This window comes from Manis javanica, chromosome 1, assembly GCF_040802235.1.
Source record: "Manis javanica isolate MJ-LG chromosome 1, MJ_LKY, whole genome shotgun sequence".
NCBI classification, from domain to species: domain Eukaryota; kingdom Metazoa; phylum Chordata; class Mammalia; order Pholidota; family Manidae; genus Manis; species Manis javanica.
The window spans coordinates 147,479,993-147,499,172 of NC_133156.1; the positions used below are offsets into that span (position 1 = coordinate 147,479,993).

The 19,180-nt window shown below is 42.3% G+C and overlaps 1 protein-coding gene across 4 annotated transcripts in view; it reads right to left on the reverse strand.

The window, feature by feature from the left end:
- Positions 1-19,180, reverse strand: part of ICE1 (interactor of little elongation complex ELL subunit 1) — a 59,345-nt gene that overhangs the window by 19,329 nt on the left and 20,836 nt on the right. For 3 of the 4 annotated variants that reach the window (XR_005060587.2, XM_037015410.2, XM_073238090.1), the window contains 2 exons: positions 5,164-5,250; positions 1,997-2,406 (listed from right to left, as the gene is read on the reverse strand). Coding sequence is in view for 3 of the 4 variants with exons in the window: in XM_037015410.2 (XP_036871305.2) it covers positions 1,997-2,406; positions 5,164-5,250 (497 nt within the window). In the remaining variant the exon portion in view is untranslated. Of the gene's footprint in view, positions 1-1,996; positions 2,407-5,163; positions 5,251-8,248; positions 8,366-19,180 lie in introns of all 4 variants that reach the window. The other variant, XM_017646677.3, reaches the window with a different exon arrangement.

A 19,180-nucleotide genomic window follows, 5' to 3' on the forward strand; every position in this document is an offset into this window, starting at 1 on the left:
TAAAGAAAGAAGTGCCTGATTCCTGAAGAACCTTTTGAAACGCATCTGAGGAAAGGGCCACTGGCTCCCAGGCACCTCTGCAGGCAGGCCAGCCTTGCCCAAGCACACGGCCACTGGCTCTTTCCTTACAAAGCCCTGGATCAGATGCCCTGCCAGGCTCTGTGCCCACCTGGCCCAGGGCTGCTTGTTCTCCCAGCTCCAAACACCCCTACTTCTGACCTCTTCCTTCCCCATGTGCTGGAGCAAGAAGCTTCCAGTCCAGCTGCACAGCCCACCCGGTTCCTTCCCGCCACCCGCACCTGCACCCAGCTGACCTGGTGGCCCTTCCAGTGGTGCCGGCGCACATCGGCCCCTCACATTGCCTCACAGCCAATGTTTCCCCACAGGGTGCCTACCCAGCAGCCAGTTCCAGCCCCTCCAGACTTATGCCCACACCCCTCACTCCCACACCATCTATTCTCGTCTCTGCCCCAGGGACTCACCCTCCAGACCCCTGACCCCTCTAGTCCCCAGTAACTGCCTACGTCAGGCAGACCACCAGGCTAGCTGGCCTCGCTTCTATAAGGCACATGGTAGGCTGGGGAGGGTGACAAAACGCCAGAGTCCTGATAAAACCATTCCTCTCTGCTTCCCATTCCATGGCGCCCTCATCTCCTGGAGCTCCCCCACTGTCCTGCCATGAGGGTTCGCTCTCCTGTCCTCTTTCCTGGCTTGGGCATACACACACTCATGGCCCCCATCCTCTGCTCCTACACACTCTTACTCAGTGACCTTGCCCAGCCCATGGCGCCTGCTGCACTCAAGCGTCCCCCATGTGGACCTGAGCCCTCCCTGCCATGCCCACAGACCTGAGGGGACCTGCATACACCCTTCACAATGCCTGACATGCCATCTCCTAGTGGGCAGGGTTTCCCTTCCACTCGCTGTTTCCCCTGCCGTCTCCTCCTCCACCTACTCCTGACGCCCACAGGAAGTATCCCAGGAACAGCTCACTCACCCTCAGGGCATTTCTCAAGCCAGCCCCCACCTCTTTGGCTCCAGGACTACCTGGGTGCAGGTGTCAGGATCACGAACACTGTGGATTCGATGGTGCTCCTGCCTCTTTCCTGATCATCCCAGGCCCTCCTTACTCAAGGGCAACTGCCCTGAAGCCTCCAGATGAAACTACCACAGGCCCACTTGTCTGGGTTCACCAAGCACTTCCCACAGCCCTTAGGACCCACATGACCTTTGCCTGCATGAGTGGCCCCCAGAACCACATTCACCTTCAGTTCTACGCCCTGGCAAGTAGCTCCTCTCCCAGAAACAGCCCCCGTTCCCTCGTCTCCCAGCCCCCCAGTGCTCTGCCACGCCGTGACTGCCTGCTCCTGGACCACCACACAGGGGCAACCCTATCTTGTGTCCCCTCTGCATTCCCAGTACTAGGGACATGCATGATGCTTCCTGAAGAAAGACTCAAAGGAGGCAAAGCATTTATCTGCTCCTTAAATCAAAGAGCATACAAATTTGCTTCGTAGAAACCTAACTTCCTAAGAAATGACAATAAACCACTCTATAAGCACACAAATACATGGCGGATCCAGGAAGTGAGGGAGGGGACTCTGGCAGCACAGGCAGATGAGCACACACACCGTCTACGTGGCATTCCCTCCCTAAAAAGCTCCACGCTTGCAAATGTGCATTTAAATCATTCACTCTGTGTCTGTTATGGACCAGGTGCTGGAGAGACGGACTGACACTAAGACCTGGTCCTCCTACAGGAGACTCACAATTTGGTTGCAGATAAAAAGCAATTAAAATGCTACCATAATACCATAATACAAAGAGAAAAAAGCCATACTATCTATGCAGACCCAAAAGGCCCTGGCATACCCTGTCCTCACGTTACCCTGAATAAAATCTGGTCTGAGCACCACAGATGTTCTTTGCTCACAGCTAAAATGCTAGGACAGACTACATGTCCAATCAGTAATTTAAGTCCAAAGTGCAAACTCACGGGGGCAAGAGAAGACGGCAATGGCCCCAGGTGTGCAAACGCCGCCAGAGGGGGAGAGGGCACTGGAGACAAAAGAGGAGGGGGAAGTTTGAAGAAGTCAACTGCAGCCTGAAGATCATCATCAAAAGAATGACTGTGATCAGAAATGGCAGCACTGCCATTGTCTTCCTTCCGCACTGAAACCTCGGGGTTCCGGTCCTCATTAAACACATGGTCACCATGGAAAGCTGCCATGCCAGGCCTCTCTCTGCCCACACGTTGCCATGTGGGGAAGTCGCCTTCTATCTCCATGGACAGCTCTGCCAGGCACGTCTGCACGGCCGAGGTGCCGGGTGGACCGGCTCCAACCGGAGAGGGCACACCATCCTCGCCGGGCTCTCTGGATGCGGGGTTTTCTATGGCAGGTTTTTCTGTGGCAAAAAAAAAGTAAATATTGAATACAAAGAATATCAGAACAACTTAATTTATTCCAACAGTTCAAAATGTTTACAATATTGATTACACCAAATAAACAGTAACATTTTCTTAAGGAGCAACCAGTCCCTTCCTAAGATTATCCTCTAATATCTGCACACATTTCACAGAAGTACGGGTGTCTCACGAGCAAGATGAGATGCCTCCATGACCAGTGGGCAGCAGGATGCATGGCAGGGGGGCAATTCACAGCCATTCTCATGGGTGGGGGGACTCAGCTGCTCCGTCAGCAGGACTTTCCACACAGCCAGCAGTATTTGGGAGAAGAGGCTTTGTGCACACTAACAGGGAACACTAGTTTCTCTGAAAAGTGATCTAAAATCAACAGTATCAAGTCTAACCCTGGCCACATCTGTACAATGCTCTAATTAAGGGACTGGCCTGGGTCATATAAATACTTTGTATTATAATGCAACAGAAAAGATACTATTAAAAAAAAACAGCGTTTTGGAGTTCTTGATTTGGGTGAAACATAGTGGTGCCAAGTATCAGTAAAGCCATCAGCATCTTAGGAAATATCAGAAATAACCATTTGTCATATTTGAGAGCTGTAAAAATGTGTTTTATAGAAGGACTTAGGGCTCTCTGAAGAAGTAGTTGATGCAGGCTGAATGGAAAAAATACAAGTTGAGCCTGAAACATCTTACAAAGCCAATAAGTAAAAGAAGTGCTCACAACAGGATGCTGTTCTCCCGAGTGGCCCAGAAACCACCTGGAAGGTAGTTCCAATAACCAAACTTGAGCAGCTGGAACAATGAAACGAACAGTGGCAGTGTGGAAGCATAACCCACAAAATAAAAGAAATACACAGGAATTAAATACAGTGAAGAAAAGGACAGCTCTTCCACAGAGAACAATTCCTATTACTAAAATGAAGGAATGAGGAAAATACAAAAATCAGTATTATAGAAGTAATGACTGTGGCAGCCAAGATTCATCAGGGGATGCTAGAACCCATGGGCTAGCGTTGGCGAGAAACGGAATACCTGCAAAGTGACCAGTAACTTAACAATGGAGACACTCCTTAAACAGGCATTAAGATCAACACCCCCAGTGACAATGCACCTGACCTCCCTTCTGCTCCATCCAGTACACGCCCTCAGCAAAATGCAACATCGCCACTGGGGAATTCTTGCCATAAACACACAGCCTCAACCTAGAAGAGCAAACATCTGGGAAGGCATAACTGGTAGGCTTTCTACAAAGTTGACTGGCTCTCGCTAACAGGGTCAAAGACCGGAGAGCTGAGCAAAGACAGATCATCTGCCAGACGGGGGGCTGACTAAAGAAAGACAGGACCGCTAAATGTGATGGGATCATGGTATGGAAAACTACGTTAGTGGGAAAACAAGGTCATATGAGGTCAGTTTAGTTTACCAGTATTGTACTCACTGTTCTGCTTTTAACTCCCAGCAGTGGAAAATGTTAAATTTGGGGGAACCTGGATGAGGAGCCCCCAGGAATTCTCTGCACTATTTTTGTAACTTTCCTCATATGAAAACAAAAAGGTTAAAAAGAAAGGAGAAAAGAAAGTATATGTTTTATGATACAAGAATTCAAAGATGCTGTTTTCCATTCTACTTGAAAAAGTTAACATTATGTAATAGATTTACCCCTCAAAACAGTTTCCTTTTGAATGAAAGCACGACAGTATTAAGAGGAAAGTCAGTTTAGTATCTTTGACACAAAATCAAAGTGCTTATGCTAAAAAACATGGCGGCTGACTGATCTGGAAGACTGGAAAGAATCCCTGGCTGCTTCTGCCAGACAGACTATCACAGGGGTGCAGTCATCCAGTGGGGACGATCCACCTAAAAAACCCCACCAAGTATGCCTCTGTATACCTCCCAAGCTTGAATCCAACTGAAGTGAGGACCAGGAGCTTGCTGTTAACAATGTTCTAAGGGAGCTCTGCCTTCAGTGCCTCAGAAAAAGACTAGGTGCACCTATTCTATAGAAGTGGTTCTTAATGATCTGTGAATTCACAGCAGCTGATCTTAAGAAATGAGTACAATGACAAAAAGCTAGGAAAGAAGCACATTAATCTTATGCAAAAGAGCCCTCTTCTTTCCATCTCTAGAATAACTAATTACCATTTCCAACCTCACATCCTGCATGGAGCACCACTGAGAGTGGAAGAACACCTGTTACTTTTTCCTATACATCAAGACACACCACAAATGAAGTCAAGTCTCTGAAATGCACTACTTATGCCATACAATAATCTGACATAACAGCCAGCATAAAGGGAAATTATAGCTTTTTACCTGGCAACACCAGCATCCTAAAGGAGACTATGAGTGTATTGCAGAACGTATACTAAAAGTTCAACCAAAGCAACTGGTTTAAGTTACATGAAAAATAAATTAAGCTAAACTGCTGGAGGGTATGAAGCTCATGAAATGGCTGAGATGAAGCTGCACCTCTTCAGTCTTCTGCACCACCTGCCACATACGCCTCACTGTTTCTCAAAATGGTCTCTGGTGAAAGCTACTACTGAAAAATTAAAAGCCCGAGTGCACTTACTGAGACAAGAAGTCACACTGAAGGGAAAAGAGTTTTGGACAATTAAAAGTACCCATGCTAGTTTTACTTTTGAAAGTTAGAATCAGCTATAAAAAAAGCATACAATGACCATGGTCAACATTTCTACTTTCATGTATGCAATGTACTTCTGGAAGCTTCTCTCTCACCTGGGACACACCGGCTGCCCTCGCCAGGCAGTCTGTGGGTTGTATTTATACAGAGCCAGAGTTCCTTCAGAAGAAGTTTTACTCTTCCTGTGAAAAAGAGGGAAGTATTAGAGACATGTCATTCGGCTCCATCTACCCAAGGCCAAAACACACTCCTGTGAGATCAGGACTTATTAGGGATTCAGAAACTAGGTAACTTAAACATCTTCCCCAAATGTAAACATCTGCATAGTCCAGTTAGCTGCTGACGGGAAGGTGTGCGATGATTTAGCTGAAGACTCAGTTTAGCAGGGGGGTGGGGGGCATGGTGGAGGGGCAGGCAGGACTCAAAACATCAAATGTAGTTGTTGTGGAAGGACTTTACCAGCTTCACATGTGCAGACTAAACACACCGGCAGCACATGCATTTTCTACAGAGCATGGTAAGAGGTGGGGGAAGGAAGCACAGACAAGCAACTGGTATGAGATTTTATTTGTGTATTCCACAGACTAGCAGAGAGTTCCCCTTGTTAGAGGCTTATCAGGGAAGCTATCAGAGTTGACTGCTGTAATTCACCTGGGGGCCTCATGGATCACAGAAACCCATTAATGGCCTTAAGGGGGAACAGTGGGAGATGAAAATGTGTGTATATAAACATATATATAGGGAGAGATAATCACACCCACAAGGAGACACTTAGAGAAAAGCACATGCTTTTATACGGAAAATGAAAGCTTAAGCTTTGGAATTTTTATAAATTTTAAAAGGTGTCTGGATTCCTAAAATAGAACCAAGGTTCAAGCTCAAAGGCATAAGCAGCCAAGACAGACAGACCTAATGAAATTCATATAACATTAAGAACATCACACTATGATTTTAAAGTGAGTTTAACATTAATAAATGCACAAATTCCCAAAAACCTCCAAAGTGAAAATTATTCTAAAAATATAAATATGAATATTGTGGTCAAATCTGCATAAAAAGACAACCCACACTAATTAAAATATAACTGAAAATAAGCTTTAAGTATTAAAGCAATTTCTGGCCAGCTCAAAGTTATATTATAGTTTCCTTGAACTTAAGTTCTTAAAATTAACCTGAAACATTTGCTGAAAATACTGAAATCTTTAATCCAGTTCTAGAGCAGCTAAAATGACCAACCTTTGAAACCAAATTATCTCCATGGAATCAACACTTTGAAGCAGGTCAGCCCTATTTAAGATGGTAAGCTGTACCACTCCAAATAACGAAGCCCACACAAAGAGGACCGGGATAAGCAGGGAGGACACAGTAATATGTAGGTTTGAAAAGTTGGACATTTCCAACCTCTCCTGAGCCAAATCATCTTCTGACTATCACTATGCATGAGGCTATCCATTTTTGTGTCCCAAAATTCTGTGATCAAGTAGCTTATCTACACTGTGATTTAACCTACCCCAAAGCCTGCTTCCAAATACTGTAATCCCCTGTGGATAAAATGAGAGTTCCTGTGGCCAGGATCCTCACCTGGCCCTGGTTGACTAGCTCACTGCACACCTGTGGGCAATACATGGCTGTTGACTCTATAAAAAGAGCTCCGGGTGCAACATGGCGGCATGGCTGCAAAGCTGCAGGAGAACAGAGCAGAGGCCCAGAGGACGGCTGTGTGGGACGACTGTGCAGAGAAGCCCAGAGGACAGCTGTGCAGACAGAGGGGCCCAGAAGCAGAGACTGGCTTGCTGCATGCAGACTCGCTCTGAGTGAATGGGATTCTAGTGACTGACCTGCCACCTGGAAATTAAGTTGGGTATAACTCTTTCACCCCAAAGAATGTTTTGCTGTCAATTTGTTTGGTCACACTGAATCCATAGCAAACTTGCCTGGGGCTGAAACCCATTGGCAAGACATCCCCTTAGCTTAAATGACCTGACCAGCATCCCTGCTTATTACATATACCCAAAGCAGCAAACAAGGAACCTTAAAAAAAGAAAAAAAGTTACTTTTCTTTTCTGATGCAGGCTATTAACCAGAGCTATGCTTCTTCTAATTCAGCATTCATTACTTTTAACCTGACCCAAACCAGCTAAGCAGAAAAGCATCTCACTGTGGCTTCACTCCTGAGTTGAAGGGAAACCTCAGTCAGCTTAACCACATACATCACATACCTTCTCTCAATCTTTGGAAATGCTTCCTGTTCAAACCTGACAGCATCTCTCAGTACTTCTGGACTTTTCTACTCCACTGACTTGTCAGTTTCCCACAAAAACACCTCTTTGATCACATTCGTTTCATGTTTTAGTATCTTTGCAGGCATAGGCCTTGTTCAGGTTTTTCCTTTTTTAAATTTTATTATTCTGAACACCTGTTCTTGATAAGCCATCATCCGCTTGTCCTTTTCCATATAAAACTTCAATGGGATTTTGAGTGAGACTATATTTATAGATCCATTTAGGGAAAATTCACATCTCTGCACTCTTAGTGTTTTCAATGGAAGAACATAATGTGTATTAATGTGTTCAGGTCTTCCTTAATGCTTTCCAGGAGTTTTTAGTTTTTCTCATAGAGGATGGCACACTGCTGTTAGGTCTCTTCCTAGGCATCTGATGGTTCTGTTGCCATGAGAGAATAGGCTGTTCTAATTCCTTCCCTGCTCTGACAGGTTAATAATGGTACAATGTGCGTGTTCACTGGTGTATCACCAATGTCCCAAGCTCCAAGGCTTGCTTGCCAGCTGAGTCTTTTCTACATAATCATAGGAGCACCATGACGATTCTGACTACTTACAGCTCCTTCTCTTTGGAGTTTGGTGTTGAATCCATATGATCACATCATTTTTCTCTTAACCAGCTGTTGTGTTGTTCCAAGATAGGTCCTTAAGTCATAATTTGTATTCTAAGTTACTAAAAGATTTGAGTCCTTAAAATCTTAGTGTTCTTGCAGCTATATCCCTAAGTGACAGAGTCAAGTGTTGAGTATGTATATGCATGGCACTCTTACTTGGTTTGGATACAGGGTTGTGTTAGTCTAAATGTGAGACAGAAAGCATTCCATATTATCCTAAGTCCTAAAGCAAACAAAATAATAATAAAGACATTACTTTTTCACTGAAAACTTCACAGAGCTCACCTGTAAGCCACCTGGATCTATCATGGTGTTAGATCTTCATGATTTTTAAAAATTTCTTCTGGGTTATTTTTCTGTTCAGGTGACCAATAACTATTCTGAGTCAATCTGCATGTTTTCCTAGAAAATGGTGCATTTCATGAACATGATCAAATCTGAATAAAAATTTGTGAATTAAGAAATTGCTCCATCTGCAGTTTTCAGTTATCCCAGTCCTGGAGTTGTTGGATTTTTGTTCCTTCATCAGACCTGCCAAAGAGACAGCTATCGGTTCGACCAACAGAGCAAAAGCCGAGCTCTCACGTTAATTAATGGCCCCCAATCCACAGCTGTGGTTCCTATATCATTAACTTCTGGTTTCACCTTTATCAGCTCCTTCCTTGCAATGTACTGAGGTTTCTGTAGCATTTTCCTATCATCTTAGCCATTTTCTATAATTCTTCATTTCTAAGAAGAATCACTTAAAACTACAAATCATCCCTGTGAATACCATATTGACAATATAGCCAAGATTTTAATAATGACTGCCTGCCCTACTGTTGATTTCCAAAATTTCAGTATTTCAGTTTTAATTTTCTATCACCCAAGAGGGGTTTGTTTGTGCATGTTCAGTTACCAGACAGGTTTTCAAAGTTTTTTGTTTGTTTTTAGGGGGTGGGGAGTATTTTTATTGATATCTCATTAAATACCAGTATCTTAATAATATCTCAGGTTTGCAGGTTTTGGTTGTCTAGTGAGTCACCTTTTATATATATGTTTGCAAACCATTTTAAAGGATTCTAGGTCTATGGTTTAAAACAGTCCCATGAAAATCACCAATCTTGCAATTCTGATTCTAATTCTGTTTCCTACCCTCTCTACTTTTATCTACATTTCTGAGAAGCACATTAAAGTCTCCCATGAAAACGTCTAGCTATGCCCCCTGGAATTCCCAAGCACTTTACTTGACAGTTTCATGTTCTTAGGGCTAAGATAATGGCATGTTCTCGGTGAACTGTATCTTTAATCAATCTAGATATTCCCTTTAATCCATGTAAGTTCATTTCTAGGCTTGAATTGTTTTTTGCCTTATACTCCTGCTTTCAAGTTAGCATTTGCTTGGAATTCCTTTATCCATCCTTAATTTTCAATCTTTTTGTTTCAGATAATTTTAAATGCATTTCCTATGAACATGTCAAAAATGGAGATCATGTACAAGAATCATACTCAGCACCTGAGAGGCTTTTCTAATATAAATATTCCATCTGTGTTCTGCTCTGGAAAGTTTCCTTCTATTCCATGATCACAATCACCTTCCGTGTGGCTCTGTGACCCTCTCTGAGAAGTCCTAATGCACAACTGTCATGACATCTGGCTCTGCCTCCAGATTCTGATGTTTCCCCAGCCCCTTTCACCCTCTCTCCTTCTGTACCATGCTCTCAGAGATGACCAAGATTAAAATTTCTTGCCTCATTAAATGCATCTTCTATCTGTCCACTGGACAATTTGGCTTTTCTAATGGGCTTCCTTCTACAATTACCTTTTTAATATTCAAGAAGCCCAACTGGTTCCATCTTATAGGAGCAGCCTATGGCTATGTTCTTAGACTTTCTCTAAGGACACTAATTTTTAACATTTTTTTTCTTGTTCAGGATTTAATACTGTTTCCTCAGGAACTAGTTTTTCTCCTTGAGTTCAGTACCCTTCTTTTTTAGTGTCAGATGAAAATTTAGGCAGGACAGCCGGGGTGTATTTCTTCAGCCTACATCTTCAGTCCTCGTCCTCTGGCAATAAATGCAGGTTCTCATTTCATGAACCTACAGGACTCTGCCTTCAGCAGGAGGGAAGCAGAGTGAGTGCAGTTTTGAGTATTTACATGGAATATATATCTTATTAACTGGGAATAGGACTGGCTATCCTTCAGAGCAGTTATAATTACCCAATTTTCTGATACCCTGGCTCACTGTGGGTGCCTCCCATGTCCTAACTGACACATCAGAGAACTAAACTTTGGGCCACAGCCTGTGGACAGATGCCAGAAACTGTTTTTAAAACCAGAAGTTTATGTACTTCTCAACATTTAATCAATTAATTACCTGGCAAATCTTAAATGTCTGCTCCTGCTCTCACTCCCTGCCACCTCTGATCTGGGGAAACGCAGTGCTTCTGCAATGAAAGCTGCTATTTTCTCTGTAATTTTGGGTTTCATCATCAACTGATACCATCTGCTTTACCTCTTCCTCATTAATTTCCTACACTGGTGGTAAATGTTTTCACTATAAAGGAGAGCTATTTTTTTTTCTGTCATTTTTATTACAATCTGAAAGTAAAGAGAGGTAAATGTGGCATTCTGGCAGCCTGTCTTTAAAGCGAAGTTAATTCAGTACTTTTTCTGCATAACTTGTAAATCTCAGAAGTATTATTAAGAAGAAGGCATAAAGATATACTTAAAAATTAGGAATTAAACCTATCAAGGTCTATAGCCAAATAATCAGCAGATTCCTAAAGACTTCATATATTTATTTGGAAAAAGTGAAATACTCAACAGACCTCACAGCTAGAGTAGATTTTTTTTTTAATTTACTTGTGATAGTAACAAGCTCTTTGAATAGAACAGAAGGTAGAGAGAGGAAGCAACTGCCAGGAGTGGGTGGGAGGGTTCTGTCCTGAGTCAGACGGTCTGAGGACAGCGCAGTCCTCACACAAGTCCACCAGTCCAGAAGAGAAGATGATTAGCCCACAGCTATGCAGAGTGGGAAAGCTGAGCTGGACATGCCCTCTGCTGCCCTAAGCAGTACCCGCCACTCAGTTCACTTTCCACAAAGAAGAGCAGGAAGAACAGAGACGAAAGCACCCAGAACTGTACTGGTGATGCTGGTAACCAGCCAATCAGTATCAACAGATGTAAACTGTTTAAGCCTTCAGCCCAAGAAACGATGAGCCTGTATGCTCATTAAAAAAAAAAAAAATGAAAAGAAGAAAAAATAAAGGAGGCTTCTGAAAACACTCTGTACTTGTACAAAACATGTATATACATTCAATAATTTCCATCTGGAGGAAATACAAACACATTAGACATGAAAATATCCTTATTTACTGTGGATAAAATGAGAGTTCCTATGGCCAGGATTCTCACCTGGCCATGGTTGACCAGCTCACTGCACACCTGTGGGCAGTACATGGCTGTTGACTCTATATAAAAAGCTCCACCCAGTGCTCTCCCCGATATGGTGGCATGGCTGCAAGGCTGCAGGAGAGCAGAGCAGAGGCTGGAGCAGTGGCAGCACTGAGGACAGAGGCCCAGAGGACAGCTGTGCGGGACAACTGTGCAGAGAGGCCTGGAGGATGGCTGTACACACAGAGGGGCCCAGAGGCAGAGACTGGCTTGCTGCATGCAGACTCACTCTGAGTGAACGGGATTCTAGTGACTGACCTGCCACCTGGAAATAAAGTTGGGTATAACCCTTTCACCCCAAAGAACGTTTTGCTGTAAATTTCTTTGGTCACACTGAATCCACAGTGAACTTGCCCGGGGCTGAAACCCATTGGCAAAACATTTACTTATTTACCACTTTAAATTTATCCCTACCAAGTGCATGTTAAGCACAGCAGAAACCCCATCTCCTTTTTAAAAATGGGGAATGAAAGCACAAAAAGGTAAATAAATGGCCATGCGTCACACAAATGAACAGAAATCTCCAGGTAAAAACTCCAATTTCTCAGCTTCTAGCTATATACCTCCCCATCTACAAGACAACACACTCAGTGGTAAGATATGCACAAAAACATCTATGATTTCCCTTGTCCCGTGACTACTGTTTCTTTTTCCCTGTAACTTTTGGCCTTCCCTCAATACTATCTTCCAAAAAAACACATATGGGGCTCTCACTCCAAAGTTTTCCTGCCTAATAGTTTTTTGTATTTGGCAAGTAAGAAATTTACTAAGTTGGGAGGCGGAGCCAACATGGCGGTGTGAGCAAGACAGTGGGAATCTCCTCCCAAAAACATACATATTTTTGAAAATACAACAAATACAACTAATCCTAAAAGAGAGACCAGAAGACACAGGACAACAGCCAGACTACATCCACATGTGCAAGAGCCCAGCGCCTGGTGAAAGGGGTAAGATACAAGCCCCGGCCCAGTGGGACCCAAGCACGCCTCCCCCCAGCTCCCGGCGGGAGGAGAGGAGTCAGAGCAGGGAGGGAGAGGGAGCCCAGGACTGCTAAACACCCAGCCCCAGCCATCCGCACCAGAGCGCAGACACAGTGCATGAGTGGAGGGCTGGAAACTAGGGAAACAGGGCAGCAAGACCTCTGAGCGGGTTCCGAAGCTGATGCCCCTGTGACAAAGAAAAGCAAGTGCTTTTTGAAAGTCTTAAAGGGACAGGGATGCAACAGCTGGACAGAAACAACACAGGTCACAGTCCAGCAGCTGGAAACTACAGGGAAAACCGGGCACACTAACCCCCTCGGCAACAGCTCTGAGACCCCTCACGGAGGTAAACAGCCAAACAGCCCCCCGTCCATTACCCCTCCAGGGCTCGGCAAAAGCAGAGAAGCAGTCTACGGCGGGCCACGCCCGCAGCAAGGGAGCTTCCTCAACACTGGCCGGGCAAGACACAAAGACCCAGTCTAAACACAATTACCCAACACAAGCCACTAGGGGTCACAGTTGTCCTAGTAGAGAAAGGCCAGTAGCAAGTGAAAAGTTTGGCCCTCACAGCTGACAGTCAATAGCACCTATCAACTTGAAAAGGTAAAAAAATATGATCCAGTCAAGACTAACCCAGACAGCTTCGGCATCTGCTACATCTTCCCCTGAGAAGGAACCTGGGGAGATAGATTTAACCAGTCTTCCAGAAAAAGAATTCAAAACAAAAGTCATAACCATCCTGATGGACTTGCAGAGAAATATGCAAGAACTAAGGAAGGAGAATACAGAAATAAAACAAGCTCTGGAAGGACTTCAAAACAGAATGGACAAGATGCAAGAGACGATTAATGGACTAGAAAACAGAGAATAGGAACGCAGAGAAGCTGATGCAGAGAGAGATAAAAGGATCTCCAGGAATGAAAGAATTCTAAGAGAGCTGAGTGACCAATCGAAATGAAACAATATCCGCATTATAGGGGTACCAGAAGAAGAAGAGAGAAAAAGGGATAGAAAGTGTCTTTGAAGAAATAATTGCTGAAAACTTCCCCAAACTAGGGGAGGAAATGGCCTCTCAGACCACAGAGGTACACAGAACTCCCATGACAAGGGATCCAAGGAGGGTAACACCAAGACACATAATAATTAAAATGGCAAAGATCAATGATGAAGACAAAGTATTAAAGGCAGCCAGAGAGAAAAAAAAGGTTACCTACAAAGGAAAACCCATCAGGCTATCATCAGACATCACAACAGAAACCCTACAGGCCAGAAGACAATGGCATGATATACTTAATGCAATGAAACAGAAGGACCTTGAACCAAGACTACTGTATCCAGCACGATTATCATTTAAATATGAAGGAGGAATAAAACAATTCCCAGACAAGCAAAAGTTGAAGGAATTTGCCTCCCACAAACCACCTCTACAGGACATTTTACAGGGACTACTCTAGATGGGAGCACTCTTAAAAAGAGCACAAAACAAAACACCCAACATATGAAGAAGGGAGGAGGAGGAATAAGAAGGAAGAGAAATAAAGAATCATCAGACCGTGTTTATAATAGCTCAACAAGCGAGTTAAGTTAGACAGTAAGATAGTAAAGAAGCTAACCCTTAACCTTTGGTAACCACAAACTTAAAGCCTGCAATGGCAATAAGTACATACCTTTCAATAATCACCCTAAATGCAAATGGACCGAATGCACCAATCAAAAGACACAGAGTAATAGAATGGATAAAAAAGCAAGATCCATCTATATGCTGCTTACAAGAGACTCACCTCAAACCCAAAGACATGCACAGACTTAGAGTCAAGGGATGGAAAAAGATATTTCATGCAAACAACAGAGAGAAAAAAGCAGGTGTTGCAATACTAGTATCAGACAAAACAGACTTCAAAATAAAGAAAGTAACAAAAGATAAAGAAGGACATTATATAATGATAAAGGGCTCAGTCCAACAAGAGGATATAAGCATTATAAATATATATGCACCCAATACAGGAGCACCAACATATCTGAAACAAATACTAACAGAACTAAAGAAGGAAATAGAATGCAATGCATTCATTCTGGGAGAATTCAACACACCACTCAATCCAAAGGACAGATCCACCAGACAGAAAATAAGTAAGGACACAGAGGCACTAAACAACACACTAGAACAGATGGACCTAATAGACATCTACAGAACTCTACATCCAAAAGCAACAGGATACACATTCTTCTCAAGTGCACATGGAACATTCTCCAGAATAGACCACATACTAGGCCACAAAAAGAGCCTCAGTAAATTCCAAAAGATTGAAATCCTACCAACCAACTTTTCAGACCACAAAGGCATAAAACTAGAAATTGTACAAAGAAAGCAAAAAGGCTCACAAACACATGGAGGCTTAACAACACGCTCCTAAATAATCAATGGATCAATGACCAAATCAAAATGGAGATCCAGCAATATATGGAAACAAATGACAACAACAACACAAAGCCCCAACTTCTGTGGGACACAGCGAAAGCAGTCCTAAGAGGAAAGTATATAGCGATCCAGGCACACTTGAAGAAGGAAGAACAGTCCCAAATGAATAGTCTAACATCACAATTATCAAAATTGGAAAAAGAAGAACAAATGAGGCCTAAAGTCAGTAGAAGGAGGGACATAATAAAGATCAGAGAAGAAATAAACAAAATTGAGAAGAATAAAACAATAGAAAAAATCAATGAAACCAAGAGCTGTTTCTTTAAGAAAATAAACAAAATAGATAAGCCTCTAGCCAAACTTATTAAGAGAAAAAGAGAATCAACACAAATCAACAGAATCAGAAACGAGAAAGGAAAAATCACAACCGACCCCACAGAAATACAAAGAATTATTAGAGAGTACTATGAGAACCTATATGCTAACAAGCTGGGAAACCTAGGAGAAACGGACAACTTCCTAGAAAAATACAACCTTCCAAGACTGACCCAGAAAGAAACAGAAAATCTAAACAGACCAATTACCAGCAAAGAAATTGAAGCAGTAATCAAAAAACTACCAAAGAACAAAACCCCGGGGCCAGATGGATTCACCTCGGAATATTATCAGACATACAGAGAAGACATAATACCCATTCTCCTTAAAGTTTTCCAAAAAATAGAAGAGGAGGGAATACTCCCAAACTCATTCTATGAAGCCAACATCACCCTAATACCAAAACCGGGCAAAGACCCCACCAAAAAAGAAAACTACAGACCAATATCCCTGAAAAACGTAGATGCAAAAATACTTAATAAAATATTAGCAAATCAAATTCATAAGTATATCGAAAGGATCATACACCGTGACCAAGTGGGATTCATCCCAAGGATGCAAGGATGGTACAACATTCAAAAATCCATCAACATCATCCACCACATCAACAAAAAGAAAGACAAAAACCACATGATCATCTCCATAGATGCTGAAAAAGCATTTGACAAAATTCAACATCCATTCATGATAAAAACTCTCAGCAAAATGGGAATAGAGGGCACCTCAACATAATAAAGGCCATATATCATAAACCCACAGCCAGCATTATACTGAACAGCGAGAAGCTGAAAGCATTTCCTCTGAGATCGGGAACCAGACAGGGATGCCCACTCTCACCGCTATTATTTAACATAGTACTGGAGGTCCTACCCACAGCAATCAGACAAAACAAAGAAATACAAGGAATCCAGATTGGTAAAGAAGAAGTTAAACTGTCACTATTTGCAGATGACATGATACTGTACATAAAAAACCCTAAAGACTCCATCCCAAAACTACTAGAACTAATATTGGAATACAGCAAAGGTGCAGGATACAAAATTAACACACAGAAATCTGTGGCTTTCCTATACACTAACAATGAACCAATAGAAAGAGAAATCAGGAAAACAACTCTTTTCACAATTGCATCAAAAAGAATAAATACCTAGGAATAAACCTAACCAAAGAAGTGAAAGACTTATACTCTGAAAACTACAAGTCACTCTTAAGAGAAATTAAAGGGGACACTAAGAAACGGAAATTCATCCCATGCTCATGGCTAGGAAGAATTAATATCGTCAAAATGGCCATCCTGCCCAAAGCAATATACAGATTTGATGCAATCCCTATCAAACTACCAGCAACATTCTTCAATGAACTGGAACAAATAATTCAAAAATTCATATGGAAACACCAAAGACCACGAATAGCCAAAGCAATCCTGAGAAAGAAGAATAAAGTAGGGGGGATCTCACTCCCCAACTTCAAGCTCTACTATAAAGCCATAGTAATCAAGACAATTTGGTACTGACAGAAGAACAGAGCCACAGATCAGTGGAACAGACTAGAGAGACTCCAGACATTAACCCAGACATATATGGTCAATTAATATTTGATAAAGGAGCCATGGACATACAATGGCGAAATGACAGTCTCTTCAATAGATGGTGCTGGCAAAACTGGACAGCTACATGTAGGAGAATGAAACTGGACCATTGTCTAATCCCATATACAAAAGTAAACTCAAAATGGATCAAAGACTTGAATGTAAGTCATGAAAATATAAAACCCTTAGAAAAAAACATAGGCAAAAATCTCAGACATAAACATGAGTGACCTCTTCTTGAACATATCTCCCTGGGCAAGGAAAACAACAGCAAAAATGAACAAGTGAGACTATATTAAGCTGAAAAGCTTCTGTTCAGCAAAAGACACCATCAATAGAAAAAAAGGAACCCTACAGTATGGGAGAATATATTTGTAAATGACAGATCCGATAAAGGCTTGACATCCAAAATATATAAAGAGCTCACACGCCTCAACAAACAAAAAACAAATAACCCAATTAAAAAATGGGCAGAGGAACTGAACAGACAGTTCTCCAAAAAGAAATACAGATGGCCAACAGACACATGACAAGATGCTCCACATCACTAATTATCAGAGAAATGCAAATTAAAACTACAATGAGGTATCTCCTCACACCAGTAAGGATTGCTGCCAGCCAAAAGACAAACAACAACAAATGTTGGTGAGGCTGTGGAGAAAGGGGAACCCTCCTACACTGCTGGTGGGAATGTAAATTAGTTCAACCATTGTGGAAAGCAGTATGGAGGTTCATCAAAATGCTCAAAACAGACTTACCATTTGACCCAGGAATTCCACTTCTAGGAATTTACCCTAAGAACGCAGCAATCAAGTTTGAGAAAGACAGATGCACCCCTATGTTTATCGCAGCACTATTTACAATAGCCAAGAATCGGAAGCAACCTAAATGTCCATTGGTAGATGAATGGATAAAGAAGATGTGGTACATATACACAATGGAATACTACTCATCCATAAGAAGAGGGCAAATCCTACCATTTACAGCAACATGGATGGACCTGGAGGGTATTATGCTCAGTGAAATAAGCCAAGCAGAGAAAGAGAAATACCAAATGATTCACTCATCTGTGGAGTATAAGAACATAGGAAAAACTGAAGGAACAAAACAGTAGCGGAATCACAGAACCCAAGAATGGACTAACAGGTACCAAAGGGAAAGGGACTGGGGAGGATGGGTGGGTAGGGAGGGATAAGGTGGGTGGGAGAAGAAGGGGGGCATTAAGATTAGCATGCATAATGGGGGGGTGGGAGAATGGGGAGGGCTGTACAACACAGAGAAGACAAGTAGTGATTCTGCAGCGTTTTGCTGTGCTGATGGACAGTGACTGTAAAGGGGTTTATAGGGGGGGCCTGGTGGGCATGATGTTCTTCATGTAGGTGTGGATTGGTGATAACAAAAAAAAAAAAAAAAGAAAGAAAAGGGGGATTACTCCCTGATAGGATAAAACTAACTGTTAATCAACAATTAATGAATCCTTTAAATATCCTTAATTTTGATCACTTAAAGGGTGTCAGATGATCGGCTATGGAGGTACACTTTTCTGATAATATTCCTTTCTCTTAAAAAAAAAAAAAAAAAGCAGTTCCTGTGTGGTGACCTCCAAAGAGTTCTACACTATGGTATAAAGAGCATATCAAAGTGTGGGCAAAGGATCTGTTTGTGTTTATACAGAGGATCAAAGCCTAATTTGGCTACTCAGAAAATGAACTAAGATATGATATGAAGAAGAACTTGCAACATCAACACTCTCTGGAAGACTCATACCAGAAGATGATCATCAAAAAACCTCAACAAAGATCCAGGCGCTGCTACAGCGGTAGCTGCATTCATCCCACCGGTTCCTGGACTTGCCATGGGAATGAAGAAGGAGGTATCTAAGCTGGCCTGTGCATACAGTAAAACAACAAATTTGACTGGATCTATACTGTTGGAACTCAACCAAGAATTAGGAGGAGTGCAAGTTGTAGCACTCCAAAATCTTACAACTACAGACTATCTACTGTTAAAAGAACATATGAGATGTGAATAGTTCCCAGGAATGGGTTGTTTTAATTTGTCTGATTTCTCTCAGACTGTTCGAGTACAGTTGGACAATATCCATCATATCATAGATAAATTTTCACAAATGCCTAGGATGCCTAACTGGTTTTCTTGGTTTCACTGGAGATGGCTGGCAATTATAGATTTGCTTTGTTTATGTCACCATATTCCTATTATGTTAATATGTGAGCGCAAGTTAGTTAGTAGTTTAAAACCTATACATGCTTAAGGTACTCTACAAGAAGATATGTCAAAGAAATAATCAATCCTCCCATGTTTTCTTCCATACCTCTGTAGCTTTTCTTCTTCCTTCCTAATTACAACCCTTAAATAGAATTCGTGCCTCATATCGAATTTACCGAGTATCATAATTCCT